Source organism: Salmo trutta, chromosome 4, assembly GCF_901001165.1.
Source record: "Salmo trutta chromosome 4, fSalTru1.1, whole genome shotgun sequence".
In the NCBI taxonomy this organism is placed as follows: domain Eukaryota; kingdom Metazoa; phylum Chordata; class Actinopteri; order Salmoniformes; family Salmonidae; genus Salmo; species Salmo trutta.
Genome location: NC_042960.1, coordinates 3540785 through 3563345, shown reverse-complemented (window position 1 = coordinate 3563345; position 22561 = coordinate 3540785). Strand labels below are relative to the sequence as shown.

The 22561-nt window shown below is 45.1% G+C and overlaps 1 protein-coding gene across 6 annotated transcripts in view; it reads left to right on the top strand.

The window, feature by feature from the left end:
• Positions 1-22561, top strand: part of micu3a (mitochondrial calcium uptake family, member 3a) — a 45037-nt gene that overhangs the window by 20523 nt on the left and 1953 nt on the right. Inside the window, exons 6-16 of one of the 6 annotated variants that reach the window (XM_029749521.1) lie at positions 2841-2923; positions 3788-3859; positions 6735-6776; positions 10963-11058; positions 15248-15342; positions 15589-15760; positions 16063-16086; positions 17701-17709; positions 20707-20815; positions 21108-21265; positions 22359-22423. In XM_029749521.1, coding sequence (XP_029605381.1) covers positions 2841-2923; positions 3788-3859; positions 6735-6776; positions 10963-11058; positions 15248-15342; positions 15589-15760; positions 16063-16086; positions 17701-17709; positions 20707-20815; positions 21108-21265; positions 22359-22423 — 925 coding nt within the window. Of the gene's footprint in view, positions 1-2840; positions 2924-3787; positions 3860-6734; positions 6777-10962; positions 11059-15247; positions 15343-15588; positions 15761-16062; positions 16087-17700; positions 17710-20706; positions 20816-21107; positions 21266-22358; positions 22428-22561 lie in introns of those variants that run through there. The other 5 variants (XM_029749525.1, XM_029749522.1, XM_029749526.1 and 2 more) reach the window with 5 other exon arrangements.

The window sequence follows — 22561 nt, the reverse complement described above, 5'->3', positions numbered from 1 at the left end:
TCCGCTCCCTCTCTCTCTCTTTCTCTCCCTCTCTCTGTATCTCTCTCTCTCTCTCTGTATCTCTCTCTCCCTCCCTCCCTCCCTCTCTCTCTCTCCCTCCCTCCCTCCCTCCCTCCCTCCCCTCCCTCCCTCTCTCTCTCTCCCTCCCTCTCTCTCTCTCTCTCTCTCTCTCTCTCTCTCATCTCTCTCTCTCTCTCTCATGAAGAGGGGCTGGTGGTGCCCTCTGCTTACATTAAACACAAATCATTACTAAAGACCAGCGTTGGTCTGTTAAAGTTTACAGTATGTCCCAGACATGGGCGGCCCACCCAAGATCTCCAGTCCCCAAAAAAAGACCAAAATCTCCTGTACCTTACACTACGGTAGGTGGTCAAATCTACACTTACCCTGAAGAAGCTGCCGAGACACAGAAGGCCAAGAGTTAAGACAAGATATGATAAAACAGGAGTTAAGACAAGATAAGATAAAACATGAGTTAAGACAAGATAAAACATGAGTTAAGACAAAATAAAATACGAGTTAAGACAAGATAAGATAAAACACGAGTTAAGACAAGATAAGATAAAACACGAGTTCAGACAAGATAAGATAAAACACCAGTTAAGATAAGACAAAACACCAGTTAAGACAAGATAAGATAAAACACGAGTTAAGACAAGGTAAGATAAAACACGATTTAAGACAAGATAAGATAAAACACCAGTTAAGACAAGATAAGATAAAACACCAGTTAAGATAAGTTAAAACATGAGTTAAGACAAGATAAGATAAAACACGAGTTAAGATAAGATAAAGCACAAGTTAAGACAAGAAAAGATAAAACACAAGTTAAGACAAGATAAGATAAAACACGAGTTAAATAAGTTAAAACATGAGTTAAGATAAGATAAAACATGAGTTAAGACAAGATAAGATAAAACATGAGTTAAGACAAGATAAGATAAAACACAAGTTAAGACAAGACAAGATAAGATAAAACATGAGTTAAGACAAGATAAGATAAAACATGAGTTAAGACAACATTGAAAATTGAGTGGCTTTGAGACAGGTGCTTAGCAGGTAACCTAGCGATTAGAGCATTGGGCCAATAACCGAAAGGTTGCTCGTTCGAATACCCGAGCCGACAAGGTGAAAAATCTTTTGATGTGCCCTTGAGCAAGGCACTTAACCCTAATATGCTCCAGGGGCGTTGCACCACAATGGCTGACCCTGTAAAACAACACATTTCACTGTTATCTATCCAGTGTATGTGACAATGAAAAATATTATTTTGTAAATAAAGACATTTCAACATTTCAACTCCTATAAATGTAGGTATTCATCATATAGGCCTTCATAGGTATTCATCAACATGTAGGTATTCATCATATAGGCCTTCATAGGTATTCATCAACATGTATGTATTCATCATATAGGCCTTCATAGGTATTCATCAACATGTAGGTATTCATCATATAGGCCTTCATAGGTATTCATCAACATGTAGGTATTCATCAAATAGGCCTTCATAGGTATTCATCAACATGTAGGTATTCATCAAATAGGCCTTCATAGGTATTCATCAACATGTAGGTATTCATCATATAGGCCTTCATAGGTATTCATCAACATGTAGGTATTCATCATATAGGCCTTCATAGGTATTCATCAACATGTAGGTATTCATCAAATAGGCCTTCATAGGTATTCATCAACATGTAGGTATTCATCAAATAGGCCTTCATAGGTATTCATCAACATGTAGGTATTCATCAAATAGGCCTTCATAGGTATTCATCAACATGTAGGTATTCATCAAATAGGCCTTCATAGGTATTCATCAACATGTAGGTATTCATCAAATAGGCCTTCATAGGTATTCATCAACATGTAGGTATTCATCATATAGGCCTTCATCAACATTGTTACAATAAAAACACACTTGGAGGCATATATTGCTTTTTCTACGTCCCAAATGGCACCCAATTCGCTATATAGTGCACTACTTCTGTCCATGGCCCTGGGGAAAAAAGTAGTGCACTACATAGGGAATAGGATGCTATTTGGGACGCAGGCTTGAGACTGGCGTTGACAGTCCGTGCAGATAAATCTCCAGCCACACTCTGAGGTGCTGCTCTGCTGTTGTTGCTCACTGAGGATCTAACAAGGCAATGAAGCATCTCAGTCATCGCTGCTACACTTTGCGTGGTAACCCAGCGCTGGGATAATGTTTACATAGCACTTGCCAAGGTGAGAGAGAAAGATCCACAGGTATGCATGTACATTGTAGTCATTTAACAGACGCTCTTATCCAGAGCAACTTAAAGGGACAATTAAGGTTAAGTGTCTCGCTCAAGGGCACATCAACAGATTTTTCACCTAGTCCGCTCAGGGATTCAAACCAGTGACCTTTGGGTAACTGGCACAACGCTCTTAACCGCTAGGCTACCTGCCGCCCCAGTATTCATTCAATACAGCTGATTAAACTGAGCCTAAAGATTCATTCATGGACATCATTTTAACAGTAGTGATGTAGTGAGATATGTGGGATGGTAATAATGAGAACACAGACAACTGTGTCAAATTACATTGATGTGTTTGAGCAAAACAGATCACACAACAGATCTTGCTATCATCTGGATACACTGATAGCAGAACACATAATGACTTGAGTCCAGTCCCTGTGGTGTTGAGATCACTCATCTTAATGGACAGCTGAAACACACTTGACGGGTTTGAGCAAAACACAACATATCTTGATATGATCTGGATGCATGTAGAAGCACGCATAACCACTAGTAGTCCATTCAGTCCCTAGGGTGTGGAGATCAGTCATCTTCATACCTCCTCCTCTTCCTCAGAGCCCCACGCAGGCTTCAAGATCGCCTTCAACATGTTCGACGCCGACGGGAACCAGATGGTTGACAAGAGAGAGTTCCTAGTGGTGAGTTACCCTTACTGCTCCCTTAATAAATAAACAATTGGATTTGAATAATGCATTTAACAGTTATATGTGTCAAGAAGATAACTGCTGCACACTGTTGATCTCACACATCATCTCTGTGCAACCCTCTCCTGTCCTCTCCTGTCCTGTCCTCTCCTCTCCTGTCCTGTCCTCTCCTCTCCTGTCCTCTCCTCTCCTGTCCTCTCCTGTCCTCTCCTCTCCACTCCTCTCCTCTCCTCTCCACTCCTGTCCTCTCCTCTCCTCTCCTCTCCTCTCCTCTCCTCTCCTCTCCTCTCCTCTCCTCTCCTCTCCTCTCCTGTCCTGTCCTCTCCTCTCCACTCCTCTCCTCTCCTCTCCTCTCCACTCCTCTCCACTCCTCTCCTCTCCTGTCCTCCTCCTCTCCTCTCCTCTCCTCTCCTCTCCTCGTCCTCTCCTCTCCTCTCCTCTCCTCCTCTCCTCTCCTCTCCTCTCCTCTCCTCTCCTCTCCTCTCCTCTCCTCTCCTCTCCACTCCTCTCCTCTCCTCTCCTGTCCTGTCCTCTCCTCTCCTCTCCACTCCTCTCCTCTCCTCTCCTCTCCACTCCTCTCCACTCCTCTCCTCTCCTGTCCTGTCCTGTCCTGTCCTGTCCTCTCCTCTCCTCTCCTCTCCTCTCCTCTCCTCTCCTGTCCTGTCCTGTCCTGTCCTCTCCTCTCCTCTCCACTCCTCTCCTCTCCTCTCCACTCCTCTCCACTCCTCTCCTCTCCTGTCCTGTCCTGTCCTCTCCTCTCCTCTCCTCTCCTCTCCTCTCCTCTCCTCTCCTCTCCTCTCCTCTCCTGTCCTGTCCTCTCCTCTCCTCTCCTCTCCTCTCCTCTCCTCTCCTCTCTAGCTGCAGGAGATCTTCAGGAAGAAAAATGAGAAGAAGGGGAGGAAAGGAGATGTGGAGAAGTCAGCTCAGCTGGTAAGAGCAAACAAGAGGGAGAGAGAGTATATTTGGGAGTGTGTGTGTGTGTGCCGTGCATGCGTGCATGCATGTGTTCAAGCTAGTTTCCCCCACAGCAAGCAGCAGGACCAGACCTCTCCCAACAGTGTCTCTAAACCCAAGTCAAACAACAATGTCTGTTTTATTGAGTTTCTGTTATGCTATTGAAAATGTCTTTACGAAGAATTATACACCAAGAATAGATCATAAATCTGTCTTGCCTACTACTTACTAGAGCTACATACTGTGTACTAATACTACACACTATTTAGAGTGTTCTGTTTAGTGAAAACGAATGCAGTATGTGACACGTATCAACATACTAGACTCACCTATACTGAGATCTAATTATTAACTGTGTTGTGTCCCGCCATTCGTTTATTTTGGTAGCTCATCCCCTTATCTCATTATCAGATGAATATCAGCTGTTGTCAAACACACACGGGTCCTAAAAGACACGTATCTCTCTCAACAGCATGCAGCGAATTCTACTAGTGAAAAGCCAAAATGACTATGACATCCTGGCATTGGAAACTTGTAACATTTCATAAACTACAAAACGTTCTATTTTCACACACCCAAAATGCCTAATATTTAGTACGCAAGTACGGGCATTCGGATACAGCTCATGTGTGTTGAACTTGTTATCAATACTGAATTGAGGGGGTCAAAGACATCATATTTGAAGAAGAAAAAAGATTTATCTTACAGTATAATATGACATTAAAACATCAACCTCCAAGCATGTTCAGGACTTGTTCTGTCGCCTAGTGCTTTCCCACACTTCACACACACACACACACACACACACTACAGAGAGTGCATTCGGTTCACTTTGAAGTTAAGAACCCTCTCGCTTGCGTCAGGACCGGCGGGAGACGAGCAGAGCCAAAATGGCCTCCTTTCCCAGTGTTTTGTGGATGGGTGACATCTTCCGTAAGCAGCCCATGTGGCCCAACATAAACAAGAGGATCTGATAGAGAGATAAGAGGGGATGAGAGGGGATTGTGGGAGTTTCTGTGGCTTTAGCTTCAGAGGGACCAGACACACTTAGCCAGACGGCTCCTCGGAGGGGCACAGCTGAGGAATGTTGTTTAAAGCCTGGGTCCTAAATGGCACCCTACAGAGGTAGGATCTTCATTTGAGCCGGTTTGTTACAGCAGGAAAAGAACCCTGCAGCAACAGGAAATGTGAATTATTATGTGTATTATATTGAATTGCCATTTTTGTAGGGGTTGATACATTTTCCGTAAGGGAAAATCAAGTCGGACATTTCAAAGTGGAAATTACAAACTTCAGAAGACTTTTTAAACCTCCAATCCACTACGTTTAACATTTCCTGCAGTTCTCATGCAACAGGGTGATCAAATTAAGATCCTACATCTGTATTCCCTTTATAGTGCACTACTTGTGCACTCAATTTCCTATAGACGGGTTGTCTGACAACGTCACGGAAATGATGCTCGTGCACCGATGTGGCCGGCAGGCGTGCGTTGTTATGATTCTGAACGGTCAGATAGCAGCAATGACAACAAGCTGCCATGTGGGGAATTGTGGATTGCTATTTTCAGCTAGTTTCATCTTGTTATTGATACCATGTCTTGTTTTGACTGATGTCATGTCTATGCTAATATGGCAAACGTGCTACCTACAGTAACAACTGTAACGATGTATTTAAGAGACAACAAGTGCTTATTGTGGAACTTTATGTTTTCAATAAACATTGGAGACTAAATATAGTTTACGTGTTGTCAACAGTCTAAACCAACCACGTCTGTTTTGCCCCATAGTTGCACATGCCTCGGTTTTGCTGCTGAACAACCAACCTCCTATATAGTGCGCTACTTTTGCACCCTATTCACTATATACTGCACTCATTTTGACCAGAGCCCATAGTCAATATAAGTGCGCTATATACAGGTGTAGGATCTTAATTAGAGCTAGTTTGCTACAGCAGGAAAATAATCCTGCTTCAACAGGAAATGTGAATTATTATGTGGATTATAATTTTTTTTTAATTTGTAGGGGGTTGATACATTTTTTGTTTGGGCAAATAAAGTCTGAAATTTTAAAGTGGAAATTACAAACTTCAGAATCCTTTTTAAAACTCAAATGCACTACAAGTTTGCACTTCCTGCTGTGCAGGAAAATTCTCAGCAATTAAGATCCTACATCAGTTGGGAACAAGGGGCCATTTCAGACACAGCCCAGATGGTCTAATATGTGGCCCACTGATCCTCCGTGCCCCTTCAATAACAGAATCAGATACGCTGCCTCTTTAACGTTAGGATAACGTTATGCTAATGCCTCTTTAACGTTAGGATAACGTTATGCTAATGGTGTGTGTATATTAAGGTACCATGGGAATGATACAGTCATTTGGTGCTATCTGTGACAATCTGACGGTATGTTTTGTGAGCTGTATTACCAGTGTAGCACGTTGTGAACACACACTTTATCCTTTACATAGTGGATGTTTCAAATGGCACCCTATTTCATATGTAGTGCACTACTTTTGACCAGGGCTCTGGGTCAAAAGTAGGTCACTTTCTAGGAAACAGGGTGCCATTTTGGATGCAACCGTGGTTTACTTTATTGTAGAAATATGACCTATAGAGAAGTAATACCTGTAGACCACGTTGTGTTATGTTGTGTAGCTACAAGTGTGTTGGTTTACGGTAGCAGTACTCCTGTTGTGCATTTGAGCCAGTGTGTCTCTCCTTGCATGCATCTATTCTAACATGTGACCTTTCTCTTCTTCCTCCTCTCCCTCCTCCTCTTCCTCCTCCTCTTATTCCTCCTCCTTTATGACCGCATGCCGTGTCGTCCTCCTCCTCGTCTCTCTGTGTAAAAGAGTATGCAGCTCTATGGATATCAGGTTGCTCCCATCAACAGCGTATGTATCAACCCAACCGCGCCAGAAATGGCACCCTATTCCCTATATAGTGCACTACTATTGTCCAAAAGTATTGCGTTAGCGAATAGGGAGCCATTTCGGACACACTTGTGTACCTTTGTCCCTGGTCTAAACTCTGTATATCTAGATCTATAGAAATAGAGTGAACTAGTTAGAAATCCATTGAAATAGACCTTCCTTGTGTTCTGGCTGTCTGTCATATTGACTGAGCGATTGATTGCGGAGGGGTGGAGGGGTGGTGGAGGGGTGGTGGAGGAGTAATGATTCTAGGGGTCAGAGAGAGGGGTGGAGGGGTGGTGGAGGAGTAATGATTCTAGGGGTCAGAGAGAGGGGTGGAGGGGTGGTGGAGGAGTAATGATTCTAGGGGTCAGAGAGAGGGGTGGAGGGGTGGTGGAGGAGTAATGATTCTAGGGGTCAGAGAGAGGGGTGGAGGGGTGGTGGAGGAGTAATGATTCTAGGGGTCAGAGAGAAGGGCGTCAACAAAAGTGGATGATTTGATTTAGAATGACTAAGAAACACTCTGGCTTAAAACAGAACCAAGCATTGTCCCCCAAAAGATGGGGGGGGGGGGTTTGACAAATAGTATGGATAGTAGAGTGAGAACACATTTTGAAGTAAGCACCTTACATGTAAGTAAGTACCCTCAATGAAGTAAGCAAACTCTAGTAAGGACCATGTGCAAATAAGATCACTCTAGTGATGTAATAACCCTATGAAGTCAGCACAGTCCTTATGATGTGATCACCCTATGAAGTCAGCACAGTCCTTATGATGTGATCACCCTATGAAGTCAGCACAGTCCTTATGATGTGATCACCCTATGAAGTCAGCACAGTCCTTATGATGTGAGCACTCTTTGAAGTAAGCACAGTCCTTATGATGTAAGCATTTTATTAAGTAAACACAGTCCTTATGGTATAAGCACACTATGAAGTCAGCACATTCCTTATGATGTAAGCACACTATGAAGTCAGCACACTTTATGAAGTCAGCACATTCCTTATGATGTAAGCACACTATGAAGTCAGCACACTTTATGAAGTAAGCACAGTCCTTATGATGTAAGCACTCTGAAGTGAACACATTCCTTATGATGTAAGCACACTATGAAGTCAGCACACTTTATGAAGTCAGCACATTCCTTATGATGTAAGCACTCTCTGAAGTGAACACATTCCTTATGATGTAAGCACACTATGAAGTCAGCACGTTCCTTATGATGTAAGCACTCTATGAAGTCAGCACACTTTATGAAGTAAGCACAGTCCTTATGATGTAAGCACACTCTATGAAGTACAGTGAGGGAAAAAAGTATTTGATCCCCAGCTGATTTTGTACGTTTGCCAACTGACAAAGAAATTATCAGTCTATAATTTTAATGGTAGGTTTATTTGAACAGTGAGAGACAGAATAACAACACAAAAATCCAGAAAAACGCATGTCAAAATGTTATAAAATTATTTGCATTTTAATGAGGGAAATAAGTATTTGACCCCTCTGCAAAACATGACTTAGTACCTGGTGGCAAAACCCTTGTTGGCAATCACAGAGGTCAGATGTTTCTTGTAGTTGGCCACCAGGTTTGCACACATCTCAGGAGGGATTTTGTCCCACTCCTCTTTGCAGATCTTCTCCAAGTCATTAAGGTTTCGAGGCTGACATTTGGCAACTCGAACCTTCAGCTCCCTCCACAGATTTTCTATGGGATTAAGGTCTGGAGACTGGCTAGGCCACTCCAGGATCTTAATGTGCTTCTTCTTGAGCCACTCCTTTGTTGCCTTGGCCGTGTGTTTTGGGTCATTGTCATGCTGGAATACCCATCCACGACCAATGTTCAATGCCCTGGCTGAGGGAAGGAGGTTCTCACCCAAGATTTGACGGTACATGGCCCCGTCCATCGTCCCTTTGATGCGGTGAAGTTGTCCTGTCCCCTTAGCAGAAAAACACCCCCAAAGCATAATGTTTCCACCTCCATGTTTGACGGTGGGGATGGTGTTCTTGGGGTCATAGGCAGCATTCCTCCTCCTCCAAACACGGCGAGTTGAGTTGATGCCAAAGAGCTCCATTTTGGTCTCATCTGACTACAACACTTTCACCCAGTTGTCTTCTGAATCATTCAGATGTTCATTGGCAAACTTCAGACGGGCATGCATATGTGCTTTCTTGAGCAGGGGGACCTTGCGGGCGCTGCAGGATTTCAGTCCTTCACGGCGTAGTGTGTTACCAATTGTTTTCTTGGTGACTATGGTCCCAGCTGCCTTGAGATCATTGACAAGATCCTCCCGTGTAGTTCTGGGCTGATTCCTCACCATTCTCATGATCATTGCAACTCCACGAGGTGAGATCTTGCATGGAGCCCCAGGCCGAGGGAGATTGACAGTTCTTTTGTGTTTCTTCCATTTGCAAATAATCGCACCAACTGTTGTCACCTTCTTACCAAGCTGCTTGGCGATGGTCTTGTAGCCCATTCCAGCCTTGTGTAGGTCTACAATCTTGTCCCTGACATCCTTGGAGAGCTCTTTGGTCTTGGCCATGGTGGAGAGTTTGGAATCTGATTGATTGATTGCTTCTGTGGACAGGTGTCTTTTATACAGGTAACAAGCTGAGATTAGGAGCACTCCCTTTAAGAGTGTGCTCCTAATCTCAGCTCGTTACCTGTATAAAAGACACCTGGGAGCCAGAAATCTTTCCGATTGAGAGGGGGTCAAATACTTATTTCCCTCATTAAAATGCAAATCAATTTATAACATTTTTGACATGCGTTTTTCTGGATTTTTTTGTTGTTATTCTGTCTCTCACTGTTCAAATAAACCAACCATTAAAATGATAGACTGATCATTTCTTTGTCAGTGGGCAAACGTACAAAATCAGCAGGGGATCAAATACTTTTTTCCCTCACTGTAAATGTGTGCACTGTATAGGGAATAGGGTGCCATTTGAGACGTAGCCAGTGATAGTCAGTGTTGATTCCAGGTTAACCCATAGAGGACTCTCTGATGACAGATCAATAGGCTGTCTACGTGGTCATGTTTAGACTATAGTCCTGTCTCCCAATCAGCCTTAATGCACATTTCCCTCCACTCACTGTGGAGGAGTGAAGGAACATAATGGTCTATACTCAAACACAGCCCCAGAACCAGGCCACTGTCTGTCCCCCTACAGAGGAGCAGACGTCTCCCTCCTGTCACTAACCTGATGGACGACAGGCCAGTACAACCTGTGATGTTCAATGGCTGCCCCTGTATTCCCCTATAGAGAGAGACAAGACAGGTGACCAATCACTGTATTCCCCTATAGAGAGACACAAGACAGGTGACCAATCACTGTATTCCCCTATAGAGAGAGACAAGACAGGTGGCCAATCACTGTATTCCCCTATAGAGAGAGACAAGACAGGTGGCCAATCACTGTATTCCCCTATAGAGAGAGACAAGATAAGTGGCCAATCACTGTATTCCCCTATAGAGAGAGACAAGACAGGCGGCCAATCACTGTATTCCCCTATAGAGAGAGACAAGACAGGCGGCCAATCACTGCATTGGTTGTGTGCTATAGATGAGGTTTCAACACTTTTCTGTTGCTTGTGCTTCAGTCTGTACAGACATTGCGAGTGGTTTCTACTTAACGACTTTAGTCGAGTGAATGCGATATATTGATCAGCAGATGTTGTCTTCTGTGACGTGTGTCATTCAAAGTGATAGTCAAACCACCATGCTGTACCAGCGTCGGTTGACTGGAGCGAAGGAAAACGCAATGGAGTCAAATGATGTCTTGTTAGATGTCTGACTCATCTGAGGGATGTGGGAGGCAGGATAGTAGTAAAACCATTCCTCTGTGGAGAAATCCAGGGTTGGACTGCGTCATTGTATCAACTCTCTTTGATACGATGACAAATCATTCTACTATAATAGTGATGTCACTGTGAGACTGTTCATTATTTAAATGTGACTGGGTTCCGGCTTCTATACGATTAGCATATCACTAAGCCAATCCCTCCAATCTTGGGATGAAATCTTTCATTTGGTCTTTTGATTGATTGTCGATTTCAAACGAGATCGAGAGAAATTATCATGGTTATTCCTTCATATCATCCTCTCTTCCCTCCTTTAGTTGTCCTCTGTTTTTCTTTTACGATGTTTGTGCTTCTGGTAAAAAACTCCTGCAGGTGGTTAAAACAGACAGTCATCAGTTTGTGTCCAGGAGCTATTGGGACGTTCTGAGGCGCGGCGCCAGTCAAGCCCTGTTTTCAGACCTGGCAGAGGTACACCTGTCCTCTGTACACCCTCCCTCCCTCGTTTCTTTCTCCCTCCTTCTTTTCCGCCATCTATCCCACCATCCCTCTGTCATTTGCAGCATAGATCCATTTAGCAGTTCTCAGACCTGGCAGAGGTATACTGGTCTTCTGTCCTGGCAGAGGTATACTGGTCTTCTGTCCATTAATTCGTCCATTTGTGTCTCTCATACCCGACCATCCCTCTCTTGGTTTCTAGTGGTTCTTTTAGTCACTTGATCCCATCCCTCCTTTGACTAGAAAACGTAAAAACTCTTCCCTTGGTTTTGACCCATCCATCCATAGCCATAGGACAGCTATGTCACTGTGTAATCTATTGTTTTTCTGTATTAGATTCTTAGATTCAGATGTTTGTTTTATTGTTATAAACCCTATTTGTTTCTCTTGCGTTTCATGCTTATCGATGTTACCTTCCGCCACCCCTTTGACGTGTCCTGTATGAGTCTCTGTGTTGGTTCCTGGTGGTTATTGTTGTTACCTGCATGTCAGCCACCGTTTGTCAAGAAGATACAGTTAGAAAACGTTCTTAGCATAAAATACAGTGACGACCTGCTTAGCTACAAAGTGCTATACCAAAACAACATCATCATTCTGGCACCGCGCACACACACAAACACACACACACACACTTTAGATCATTGCCGTCCGTCTACAATTGAGCACGGCTGACTTGGCAGTCCAGTGTTTCTCCGCCTGACGATTTGTTTGGCAGCCTATTTGTTGGCTAATAGGTGGCTAGCAGCGGAAGCAGAGGAGAGACAATAACACTGGAAGACTGCAGGAGATCATGGAGATGACCTGTATTTACATAGACTGGACCCTTTCATCTAGAGGCTATCAAAGAGAGAGGGAGAGAGAGAGAGAGACACAGAGAGAGAGAGGAGGGATGTGTGTTTAACTCCTATTCAAGTTCTCTATCATGATGAGTCTCCCATTAGGCCCCCTGTGTTTGTCTGTGTCAGAAAGGACTGTCTGGCTGGCTGACTCTCCAGCCCTCCAATAACAGGTCTAATGTGTTATTCAGGAGAGGGAGGGAGGGAGGGAAGTGAGCGAGAGAGAGAGACGTTTTAGGGGTTGACATCAGTAATCACTGTTTTTCACCTGTGTTCTGAGATCAAAGGCCACAGCGGACACACACACACAAACACACACACAAACCAGGTGCTGACTCGCACGCCTAGTGGGCGTGATAACCATTATGTCGTCGATAGCGGTGAGCTCACATACTCGCGCTCCCCAGCTTCCAGGAACCGTGAGGCGTCAGGTCGTGATCTCACTCTTCCAGGAGAGAGAGAGGGAGAGAAAGAAAGAGAGAGATGGGGGGGTAGAAAGGAGAGGAAGTAAACATGTGTATTGTCTAGTCTGGGCGCAAAGAGAATGTGTCATATAAGGGCTTGCCTTTCGAAGAAGAAGCTAGTCACTTCACCACAAAAATTTGACAAGTTTATTCCTTTTACAAAAATAAACACATCCTCAAACCACAGATGCCATGAGATACAAGAAGTTGTACGTTTTATAAGGAAGCCACTTGAAGAAGATAGTCAGTTTAAGTATGACAGAGTGATACTTAATTTCTATGTAACTCTATACAAAACAAAAATATAAACACAACATTTAAAGTGTTGGTCCAATGTTTCATGAGCTGAAATAAAAGATCCCAGAAATGTTCCATACTCACAAAAAGCTTATTCCTCTTAAATGCACAAATTTGTTCATCCCTGTTAGTGAGCATTTCTCTTTTGCCAAGATAATCCATCCACCTGACAGGTGTGGCATATCAAGAAGCTTATTAAACAGCATGATCATTACAAAGGTGCACCTTGTGCTGGGGACAATAAAAGGCCACTAAAATGTGCAGTTTTGTCACACAACACAATGCCAACAGATGTCTCAAGTTTTGAGGCAGCATGCAATTGACATGCTGACTGCAGGAATGTCCACCAGAGCTGTTGCCAGATAATTGAATGTTAATTTCTCTACCATAAGCCGCATCCGACGTCGTTTTAGAGAATTTGGCAGTACATCCAACCGGCCTCACAACCCCAGACCACGTGTAACCACGCCAGCCCAGGTCCTCCACATCCGGCTTCTTCACCTGCGGGATCATCTGAGATCAGCCACCCGGACAGCTGATGAAACTGAGGAGTATTTCTGTCTGTAATAAAGCCCTTTTGTGGGGAAAAACTCATTCTGATAGGTTGGGCCTGGCTCCCCCCCTGCTCAGGCATGTGAAATCCATAGATTAGGGCCTAATAGATTTATTTCAATTTCCTGATTTCCTGATATAAAATGTGTCTAAGTAAAATCTTTGAAATTGTTGTATGTTGCGTTTATATTTTTGTTCAGTATATAATTAGTGGAAGAATCTAAAAGTTACACAAGTGAAACTGACTGGCCCAACAGGATAAGTGTTAGTTTTGACAGTGACGTAATGCTATTAAACATGATTTCCTTTGAGATACACTGACTCGTCCCTATACAGCATGTGAAATAGACCTATCCTTACATGATTTCTCCATTCTCTTTTAGTTGCGTTGTTTTTAAATTCCATCCCTGGGGAGTACATTTTAATTCTACACAGTATGATGTTTCCAAACAACATCTGGCTTCGGCCGTGAAAAGCTCCTTCATTTGGGCCGTCAAGCGGAACAACGACAATGTTCTCTTCTTTCAATTCTGTTCTTTTCTCCTTTGAATGATTTTTTCCGTTCCCTGGTGGATTAGGACTTTAGACTAAAGGTATTAGACATTTGCCAGCCTGGTCTCAGATCAGTTTTATGCTGTCTAGTCACAGTTGACTCAACCTTGGCGAGACAGCACGGACTGACCTGGGACCAGTTTAATTAGCCGTATAGCATTGTGCTGAATCTGAACATGGCTGAATGCAGTCTCCCCCTATGGAGAAGGATATGATGAGAGTTTGCCAATGCCAGTTACACTCTGCCTTCAGCATGACGCCGGATTGGTTGGATTGGGGGAAGGGTGGGGCATGGCGGGGAGAGGGACGAAGTCTATTGGCCCATTTGTTTTTTATATCAATCATCGATCGATATCGCTCTCTCTGTGTCCTTGGAAGCTCAGACAGGGTTCCTCGGGATTTGGCCTGTATCCGTTATTATGTGATAAAGCCCAGTCATATAAACACCTTTTTCTGAATTATCCCCTCCTACACACACACACACACACACACATGCTGATACACCCCCCTTCCCCCTTTTCCGGAATTTTCCCTCTCCCCGGGATTAAGATAGTGTTAAACAGCGGATTACAAAACCACGGTAAATACATAAACATCCCAAATACACCCTAATTGGTTTCAAATATCCCAGATCCCTTACAAAGCCCACGCAGAAGAGAGGGAAGGGATATTTTGTACACAGAGAGAGTGGTTTAGAGGGCAGAAAGAAAGAAAACATGAAAGAATTCATAATTACTTCAAAGACACCTGATTATGTTACAGTCTTTTAGAAAAAGGTGGAATCCTGCTCACATTCTTGTCCACATTTCTTTTGCGGTGGGTTTTCTGTTCTGCTGTGGTTTTCTATGTGTGGCTTTTGGGGGTTTGAACAGAAGTGCATGGGATGGGGTGGCATATGTGCCTGTCTCAGCTAAAATGACGGTGTGTCGTCTGTCTCCTCCGCTCTCTCTTTCTCCTCCTTCTCTCTGTGTGTCTACAGGCATGTCTTTGTGTGTCTGTCCATCTGTCTATAGCCTTACCCGTCTGTGTGCTGTCCTGTCCTATCTGTCTGTCTGTCACACTGCTGGCTGCAACACTACCATTTATCAGTCTGGGCTGCACAGGAATATCCGATCTACACACCATCCGGATAGCCCTAATTCAATATGTCTACTAACAGCTATAACACACGGATGGTTTGGAGATCTGTGCAGGTGCTGCTCAGACGCAAGCCTTGTTGTGAACACTTGGTGAAGCTGATTGATTGATTGACTTGACTGACTGTTGTTGCCCCGTTGATGCACCTCATATGCGACTGGCTGGTTGTTCGGCACGATGGCTGCCATCTTGGATTCATGACCCCGCCCACACGGACCGGTCCCCACTCCTCATTCAATCAGAGAGCGTGTTGTATGTCAGTCACTGCAATGTTTTTCTTTTCTCCCCGCCCCCTCTGCCCCTGTCTGGCCAATGGGATGGCAGCGTGCGGAGGAGGGTATGATGATTGACACCACACTGCTGGTGCACTTCTTTGGGAAGAAGGGGAAGGCGGAGCTGACCTTCGACGACTTCTACAGGTATCGCCATGCCGATGAATTGGTTAATCCTAATAGAGCCCTATAAAATGACGGTCTGTGGAAAATAGTTAATCTACTCTGTCGCTTGTTTCAGTTTTACTGCTCTCTCATACTCAGATATAGTATTCAGTTACTCTCACACACATACTGCACTACCATAGACACATACTGCACTACCATATACACATACTGCACTACCATAGACATGTATCTTCTCTCTGTCACTTGGTCCTCTCTCTCCCCCAGGTTCATGGATAACCTACAGACAGAGGTTTTGGAGATAGAGTTCCTGACCTACTCTAAAGGCATGACCACCATCAGTGAGGAGGACTTTGCCCGCATCCTGCTGCGTTACACCAACGTAGAGAACATCAGCAGTTACCTGGACAACGTCCGCCAGAGCATCCCTGACGAGAAGGTAGAGGAACACACACACACACACGAGAAGGTAGAGGAACACACACACACGAGAAGGTAGAGGAACACACACACACACGAGAAGGTAGAGGAACACACACACACGAGAAGGTAGAGGAACACCCACACACATGAGAAGGTAGAGGAACACACACACACATGAGAAGGTAGAGGAACACACACACACATGAGAAGGTAGAGGAACACACACACACACATGAGAAGGTAGAGGAACACACACACATGAGAAGGTAGAGGAACACACACACACATGAGAAGGTAGAGGAACCCTCACATGAGAAGGTAGAGGAACACACACATGAGAAGGTAGACTACATCTAGAACCTTGAATCATAGCATGACACGAGTCTGGTCAAGTACTCTATCCTCTACTTTCCCCGCCCCTATCTCCTCCTCTCTCCCTCCCTCCCCCTCTCTCCCTCTCCCTCCCCCTCTCTCCCTCCCTCTCTCTCCCTCTTTCTCTCCCTCCCTCCCCCTCTCTCCCTCCCTCTCTCCCTCTCCCTCCCCCTCTCTCCCTCTCTTTCTCCCTCTCTCTCCCCCTCTCTCCCTCCCTACCCCTCTCTCCCTCCCCCTCTCTCCCTCTTTCTCCCCCTCTCTCCCTCTCTCTCCCTCCCTCTCTTTCTCCCTCTCTCTCTCCTTCTCTCCCTCCCTCTCTTCTTGCCCTCTCTCCCTCTCTCTCTCTCTCCCTGCCCTCTTTCCCTCTCTCTCTCTCTCTCTCTCTCCTTCTCTCCCTCTTCTACTTCCACATTTCATACTCATAGTCCTGGGCCGTATCCACAAAGCGTCTCGGAGTAGGAATGTTGAACTACGATCAGTATAGCCTTTTAGCTCATGAATGAGGTTATAGGGCCAGGTGGAGTCCTGATCCTAGATCAGAACTTCTACTCTGAGATTCTTTGTGGAAACGGGCCCTGTACTGAAGAGCACTCTCAAATAGACCCCTCCCTCCCTCCCTCCCTCCCTCCCTCCCTCCCTCCCTCCCTCCCTCCCTGTCTGTCTGTCTGTCTGTCTGTCTGTCTGTCTGCCTGACCCCTATTCCCCCCTCCTACCCTCTATATTTGTGTTCCCACCTTGTTATGGTCCTCCGGGCACTGTGTCTTCTTCTCTCTACACCTGAACGCACCACTGGCCCATCAGTTAGATCAACTAGAGATAGTGAATCCATTACATCTGACACTTCCACCTGACAGCCAGTTGTAAGGACCAGTGTAATCTGACGGGTTAACACCTGACAGCCAGTTGTAAGGACCAGTGTAATCTGACGGGTTAACACCTGACAGCCAGTTGTAAGGACCAGTGTAATCTGACGGGTTAACACCTGACAGCCAGTTGTAAGGACCAGTGTAATCTGACGGGCCAGCTCTGACTCACTCACTGACTGACTGACTGGCTCTCAATGGCACTGACCCCATTGTCCTACACCTATGTGTGATAACTGTTGATTGATGGACAAGCCAGCGTGTTGTGCTCTGTGTCATATACAAAGGCTTTGAGTTGTCTGGCTCTCGCTAGCTAACGCTTTGTTGTGTTCATGTGGAGTTGGAGTTGGATCCAGTGTAAAGGGGTGTTTTTAAGTAAAGTGTGGATACCGGCATTTTCTGCTTCTACGTTTTTTTTCTGATCGATTGTTATTATATTATGCAACACTTTCCTCCCTTAATGGCAGATCAATGTGTATAATGTACAGTAGAGTCTTTATCTGCATGAACAGCACGTTGTGAATATATCGGTTTGGATACGCATCAACATACTCCACAGCCAAGCCGGATTTTCTGTCTACACTGCACTTTGCTTCGAAAACTTCCCAAGTCATTTAACCAAATATAGGCTGCATGAAGATGGAAAAGGAAGTTCTGCAGTGTTTTGTCCTCGTGTTCATGCAACATTCTTCTTGTGTTTTATCTTTCCACGCTCTGGAAGAGGCAACAGGTTTGTCCCTATTCCCTAATAGTGAAACGAATCATCTTCTTACCACTTCCTGTCTGCTCTGCCTCACTGTTGTCTTGAGTCATTTTGAATGGACCCCTGGTTCTTCACCCATGCCTGATCAAATCAAATCAAAGGGTCTTTAACCAGGTGTAGACCTTACCGTGAAATGCTTACTTACCAACCATACCGGTTTAAGAAAAAACAGTTAAGAAAATTTTTACTAAATAAACTAAAGTTTAAAAAAGTAACACAATAAAATAACAGTAGCGAGGCTATATACAGGAGTACCGGTAGAGTCAATGTGCGGGGGTACAGGTTAGTTGAGGTAATTTGTACATGTAGGTAGCGTTAAAGTGACTATGCATAGATGATAGCGAGTAGCAGCAGTGTAGAAACAAAGGGGGGTCAATGCAAATATTTCGGGTGTGTATTTGATTAATTGTTCAGCAGTCTTATGGCTTAGGGGTAGAAGCTGATACATAGCTTTTACACGATGTCAAAAGATTTACAAGTTAGCTCAGTCAGTTAGCCAACTCAAGATGATTTTCTCATACTGTTGGTGGGCCGTACAGTTTTAACTGAAGCAATTAGTGTACTTGTATCTTATAGGTCTACTTCCAATGCAGGTGTTTCCTAAATACGCCTAGTTAGGTGACCCACTCAGTTCAACAAGTCCACTCTCAGCCAGGAATTCTGCCGTACTCATCCATTAATCAGAAGTCTCAGTAAGAAACGGAGACGCTCGTTGCTTTGCGAGGTCGGACATGTAGACATCCATTAGTTAGTGGTGGTCGTTCCATTGAGCTAGCAGAGCTTTTGGCTTTGAAGGCTGGAGCCCAAGGTTCCACAGGAGGTGAAGGCATGCTCCAGTGACCACCAATAGTATTTTCTAGATTACTCTATGGCCCAGTCTGTCTGTAGGTATCACTGGGGTGGCTGGCTCCTGTCTGTTTGTATGGAAGCTATCAGGTTCACAGGGCATCAAAGGAGGACCAGGCAGGTAGGGCCACTCGCCCGGAATGGCTTTGTTGACCGCGCAGACAGATACACACTGGCACACACACTCTGTTTGTCTAAGGCATTTTCTCCATCGTTACATATCTCCCACTTTAAGTTCCAACAGGTCCTAGTTAGTCAGACGGTTAAACACTTCCCTGTCTGTCCACACACACGGTGCTGATTTAGAGAGCATTGTTCGCTACTGGTCTGTGTTGGCTAGCCTCAGCAGCAGGCTACCTGTGTTAGCTAACTGGTTTTGTGAAGGAGATTACTTGGGGAGGTTGAACCTCAGCAGCAGGCTACCTGTGTTAGCTAACTGGTTTTGTAAAGGAGATTACTTGGGGAGGTTGAACCTCAGCAGCAGGCTACCTGTGTTAGCTAACTGGTTTTGTAAAGGAGATTACTTGGGGAGGTTGAACCTCAGCAGCAGGCTACCTGTGTTAGCTAACTGGTTTTGTAAAGGAGATTACTTGGGGAGGTTGAACCTCAGCAGCAGGCTACCTGTGTTAGCTAACTGGTTTTGTAAAGGAGATTACTTGGGGAGGTTTACCCTCAGCCAAGGTTGTTTAAAATGAGGAAACTTGGTGAACAGGAAGAAGGAAGTTCCACAGGTTGGGCTTGTAGAGAACCCCCACCAGGATGTTTCCATAGCATCATTTTGTATGTGAAATAGACTGGTGTTAGTCACCACTTCAGAATGCCTCTCTGTGTTGTCATCACTAGGCCACGTTTACAGTCTCTCATCCCAGTGGAGGCTGCTGAGGAGAGAACAGCTCTAAATAATGGCCGGAACGGAGCAAGTGGAAATGGCATCAAACACCTGGAAACCATGGAAACCATGTGTTTGATACCATTCCGCTGATTCTGCTCCAGTCATTACCATGAGTCTGTCCTCCCCAATTAAGGTGCGACCAGCCTCCTGAGTCTCATACCTTTCTTTATTTGTTTTAGTGTGATGCAGCTCGGGCTGAAATGAGTGATACCTACAGACTATTGGTGGTCACTGGAGCATGCCTTCACCTCCTGTGGAACCTTGGGCTCCAGCCATCAAAGCCAATAAGCTCTGCTAGCTCAATGGAACGACCACCACTAACTAATATAGGTCTTCTTTTTCTAACCCTTTTTCTCCCCAATTTCCTGGTATCCAAATTGGTAGTTACAGTCTTGTCGCATCGCTGAAACTCCCGTACGGACTCGGGAGAGGCGAAGGTCGAGAGCCGTGCGTCCTCCGAAACACAACACAGCCGCACTGCTTCTTGACACAACGCCCGCTTAACCCGGAAGCCAGCCGCACCAATGTGTCGGAGGAAACACCGTACACCTGGCGTACGTGTCAGTGTGCACTGCTCCCGGCCCGCCACAGGAGTCGCTAGTGCGCGATGGGACAAGAACATCCCTGCCGGCCAAACCCTCCCCTAACCCGACGACGCTGGGCCAATTGTGTGCCGACTCTCCCGGTCGTGGCCGGCTGTGACAGAGTCTGGACTCGAACCAGGATCTCTAGTGGCACAGCCTTAGACCACTGTGCCACTCGGGAGGCCCATAACTAATATATGTTTACATGTTCCACACTGCAAACCAGTGTGTGTCTATGTTTCTTATGAAGTTTGATTTTCAAGGACGAAATCCCAGAAAGCCTTGCGTTAAACTTGTGAAACCTGTGAACCTGCATTTTTGCAGTCGCGCTGCACAGATGATCAGATCTCACAACGTCTGCAGAAGAAACCACTCAGGAACCACATTCATAGCTGATACACAAACGTATTAAATGTGTAGCATGGTTGTGTCATTCTCAGGCCTAGTCCCTACAGTCAAGGGGGCCAACGTTGCATGGGTCAAAGGTCACATGATCATACCATCATCACCAGTTGAATGGGTTTGAGCTTGAAGCATCCCCCCTATTCCGAGACCTGGAAGAGCTGTCTGTCACTCCGTGTCCGTTAATGATCGCTCTGTGTGTCACACTTATATGGGTTCCCCTGTCTTTTTCCTTCACAGGGCATCACCTTCGACGAGTTCCGCTCCTTCTTCCAGTTCCTCAACAACCTGGAGGACTTTGCCATCGCCATGCAGATGTACAACTTTGCCAGTCGCTCCATTGGCCAAGGTAAGCCTCCATTTTAGGATTTCATATCTGTGGAGATATTTCCCTTTCGCTCAATAGTCTCTTGTGGATAATGGCTGTAGGTTACTTTTCTCCTCCGTCTTGTTCTCTTTTTTTGTATCCCCCTCTCTTTCTGTCTCTCTCTCCCATCTGTATCTTGTCTCTATCTTCCTCTCTCACTTTCCCACCCTTCTCCCTCTCTCCCCTCTATCTATCCTCCAACCCCCTCTTTCTTTCTCTCTCTCTCTCTCTCTCTCTCTCTCTCTCTCTCTCTCTCTCTCTCTCTCTCTCTCAGATGAGTTTGGGCGGGCTGTGTACGTGGCCACGGGCCTGAAGCTGACACGTCACCTGGTCCACACCATCTTCAAGATCTTTGACGTGGACCACGACGACCAGCTGAGCTACAAGGAGTTCATCGGCATTATGAAGGACCGGCTGCACCGCGGAGGGAGGGTAGGGACAGAGAGAGGGAAGAGGACTGAGGTAGAGAGAGAGGGAAAGAGGAAGGGATAATTTGGGTGAGGGAGAGGAGAGAGAGAGAGAGGAGAGAGAGAGAGAGAGAGAGAGAGAGAGAGAGAGAGAGAGAGAGAGAGAGAGAGAGAGAGAGAGAGAGAGAGAGAGAGAAGAGAGAGAGAGAGAGAGAGAGAGAGAGAGAGAGAGAGAGAGAGAGAGAGAGAGAGAGAGAGAGAGAGAGAGAGAGAGAGAGAGAGAGAGAGAGAGAGAGAGAGAGAGAGGTAAGGTGGGAGAGGCAAGAGAATAAAGATGGATAGAGAGGGGGAGAGAGAGAGAGGGATGAAGAGAGAGAGGTAAGGTGGGAGAGGCAAGAGAATAAAGATGGATAGAGAGGGGGAGAGAGAGAGAGGGATGAAGAGAGAGAGAGGGGGGGTAGAGGTATGAAGAGTGAGAGATAGGGAGAAAGTGAAATTGCGGGGAAAAGCCAGAATGATCTAGTTTGGTTTTCCATGACTAGAAATTTGACATGCTCTCATTTTATTTTATGTCACACTTGGACAATGTACTTTGATTCTAGCTTTTGACTGTTAACTTTAGTCGACAGCCATAAAAGTGGTGGCAGTTTTAAGATCTTTATCTAGAGCAAATCTAGTTACACAGTTATATGGAGGTCTGTGGTGTTGTAAATGACTATCTTCCCTGCACTTCCAAAGTATTTTACTGCCCCCTAGTGGAATGTGAAGTTACAACAGTTACAATAGTCATCATGACTAGGGCCCAGAGTTTTTCCTAGTCAGAAAAGGCATGTGGTCAGAGAAACCTCCTAGGCTCTACACATGACAGTTGCATAATCAGGAAATAGGTATGAATTCATTCTAATACTACGCCAATCAATCGCCCTTGAACGAGTCCTACTTTGATGTCCTATAAATGGGTCTTAAGTCTGAAATATTACTGTTCTATTTCTCTTGGCCTCATCGTCCTGGCTTCCCTTTTGACTAACAGCATCCCAATACCCCCTCCTTCTATCTCCTTTCTCTCTCTCTCTTCCCACCCTATCTTTTTCTCCCACTCGGCTGCTCGCAAACCCCAGGGCTACAAAACCGCAGAGCGATTCACTTCCTTTAAGTCCTGTATGAAGAAGGAGCTAGCTGGCAGATAAGTATTACCCACAATCCACTCATCATCTCTTATCACATCTATGACCTATAACCTCTGACCTAATCAAATCTGATTTTGATTTGATTTATAACCTCTGACCTATTCTCATTGGACCTGCGAACCGCAGCTCTGTCT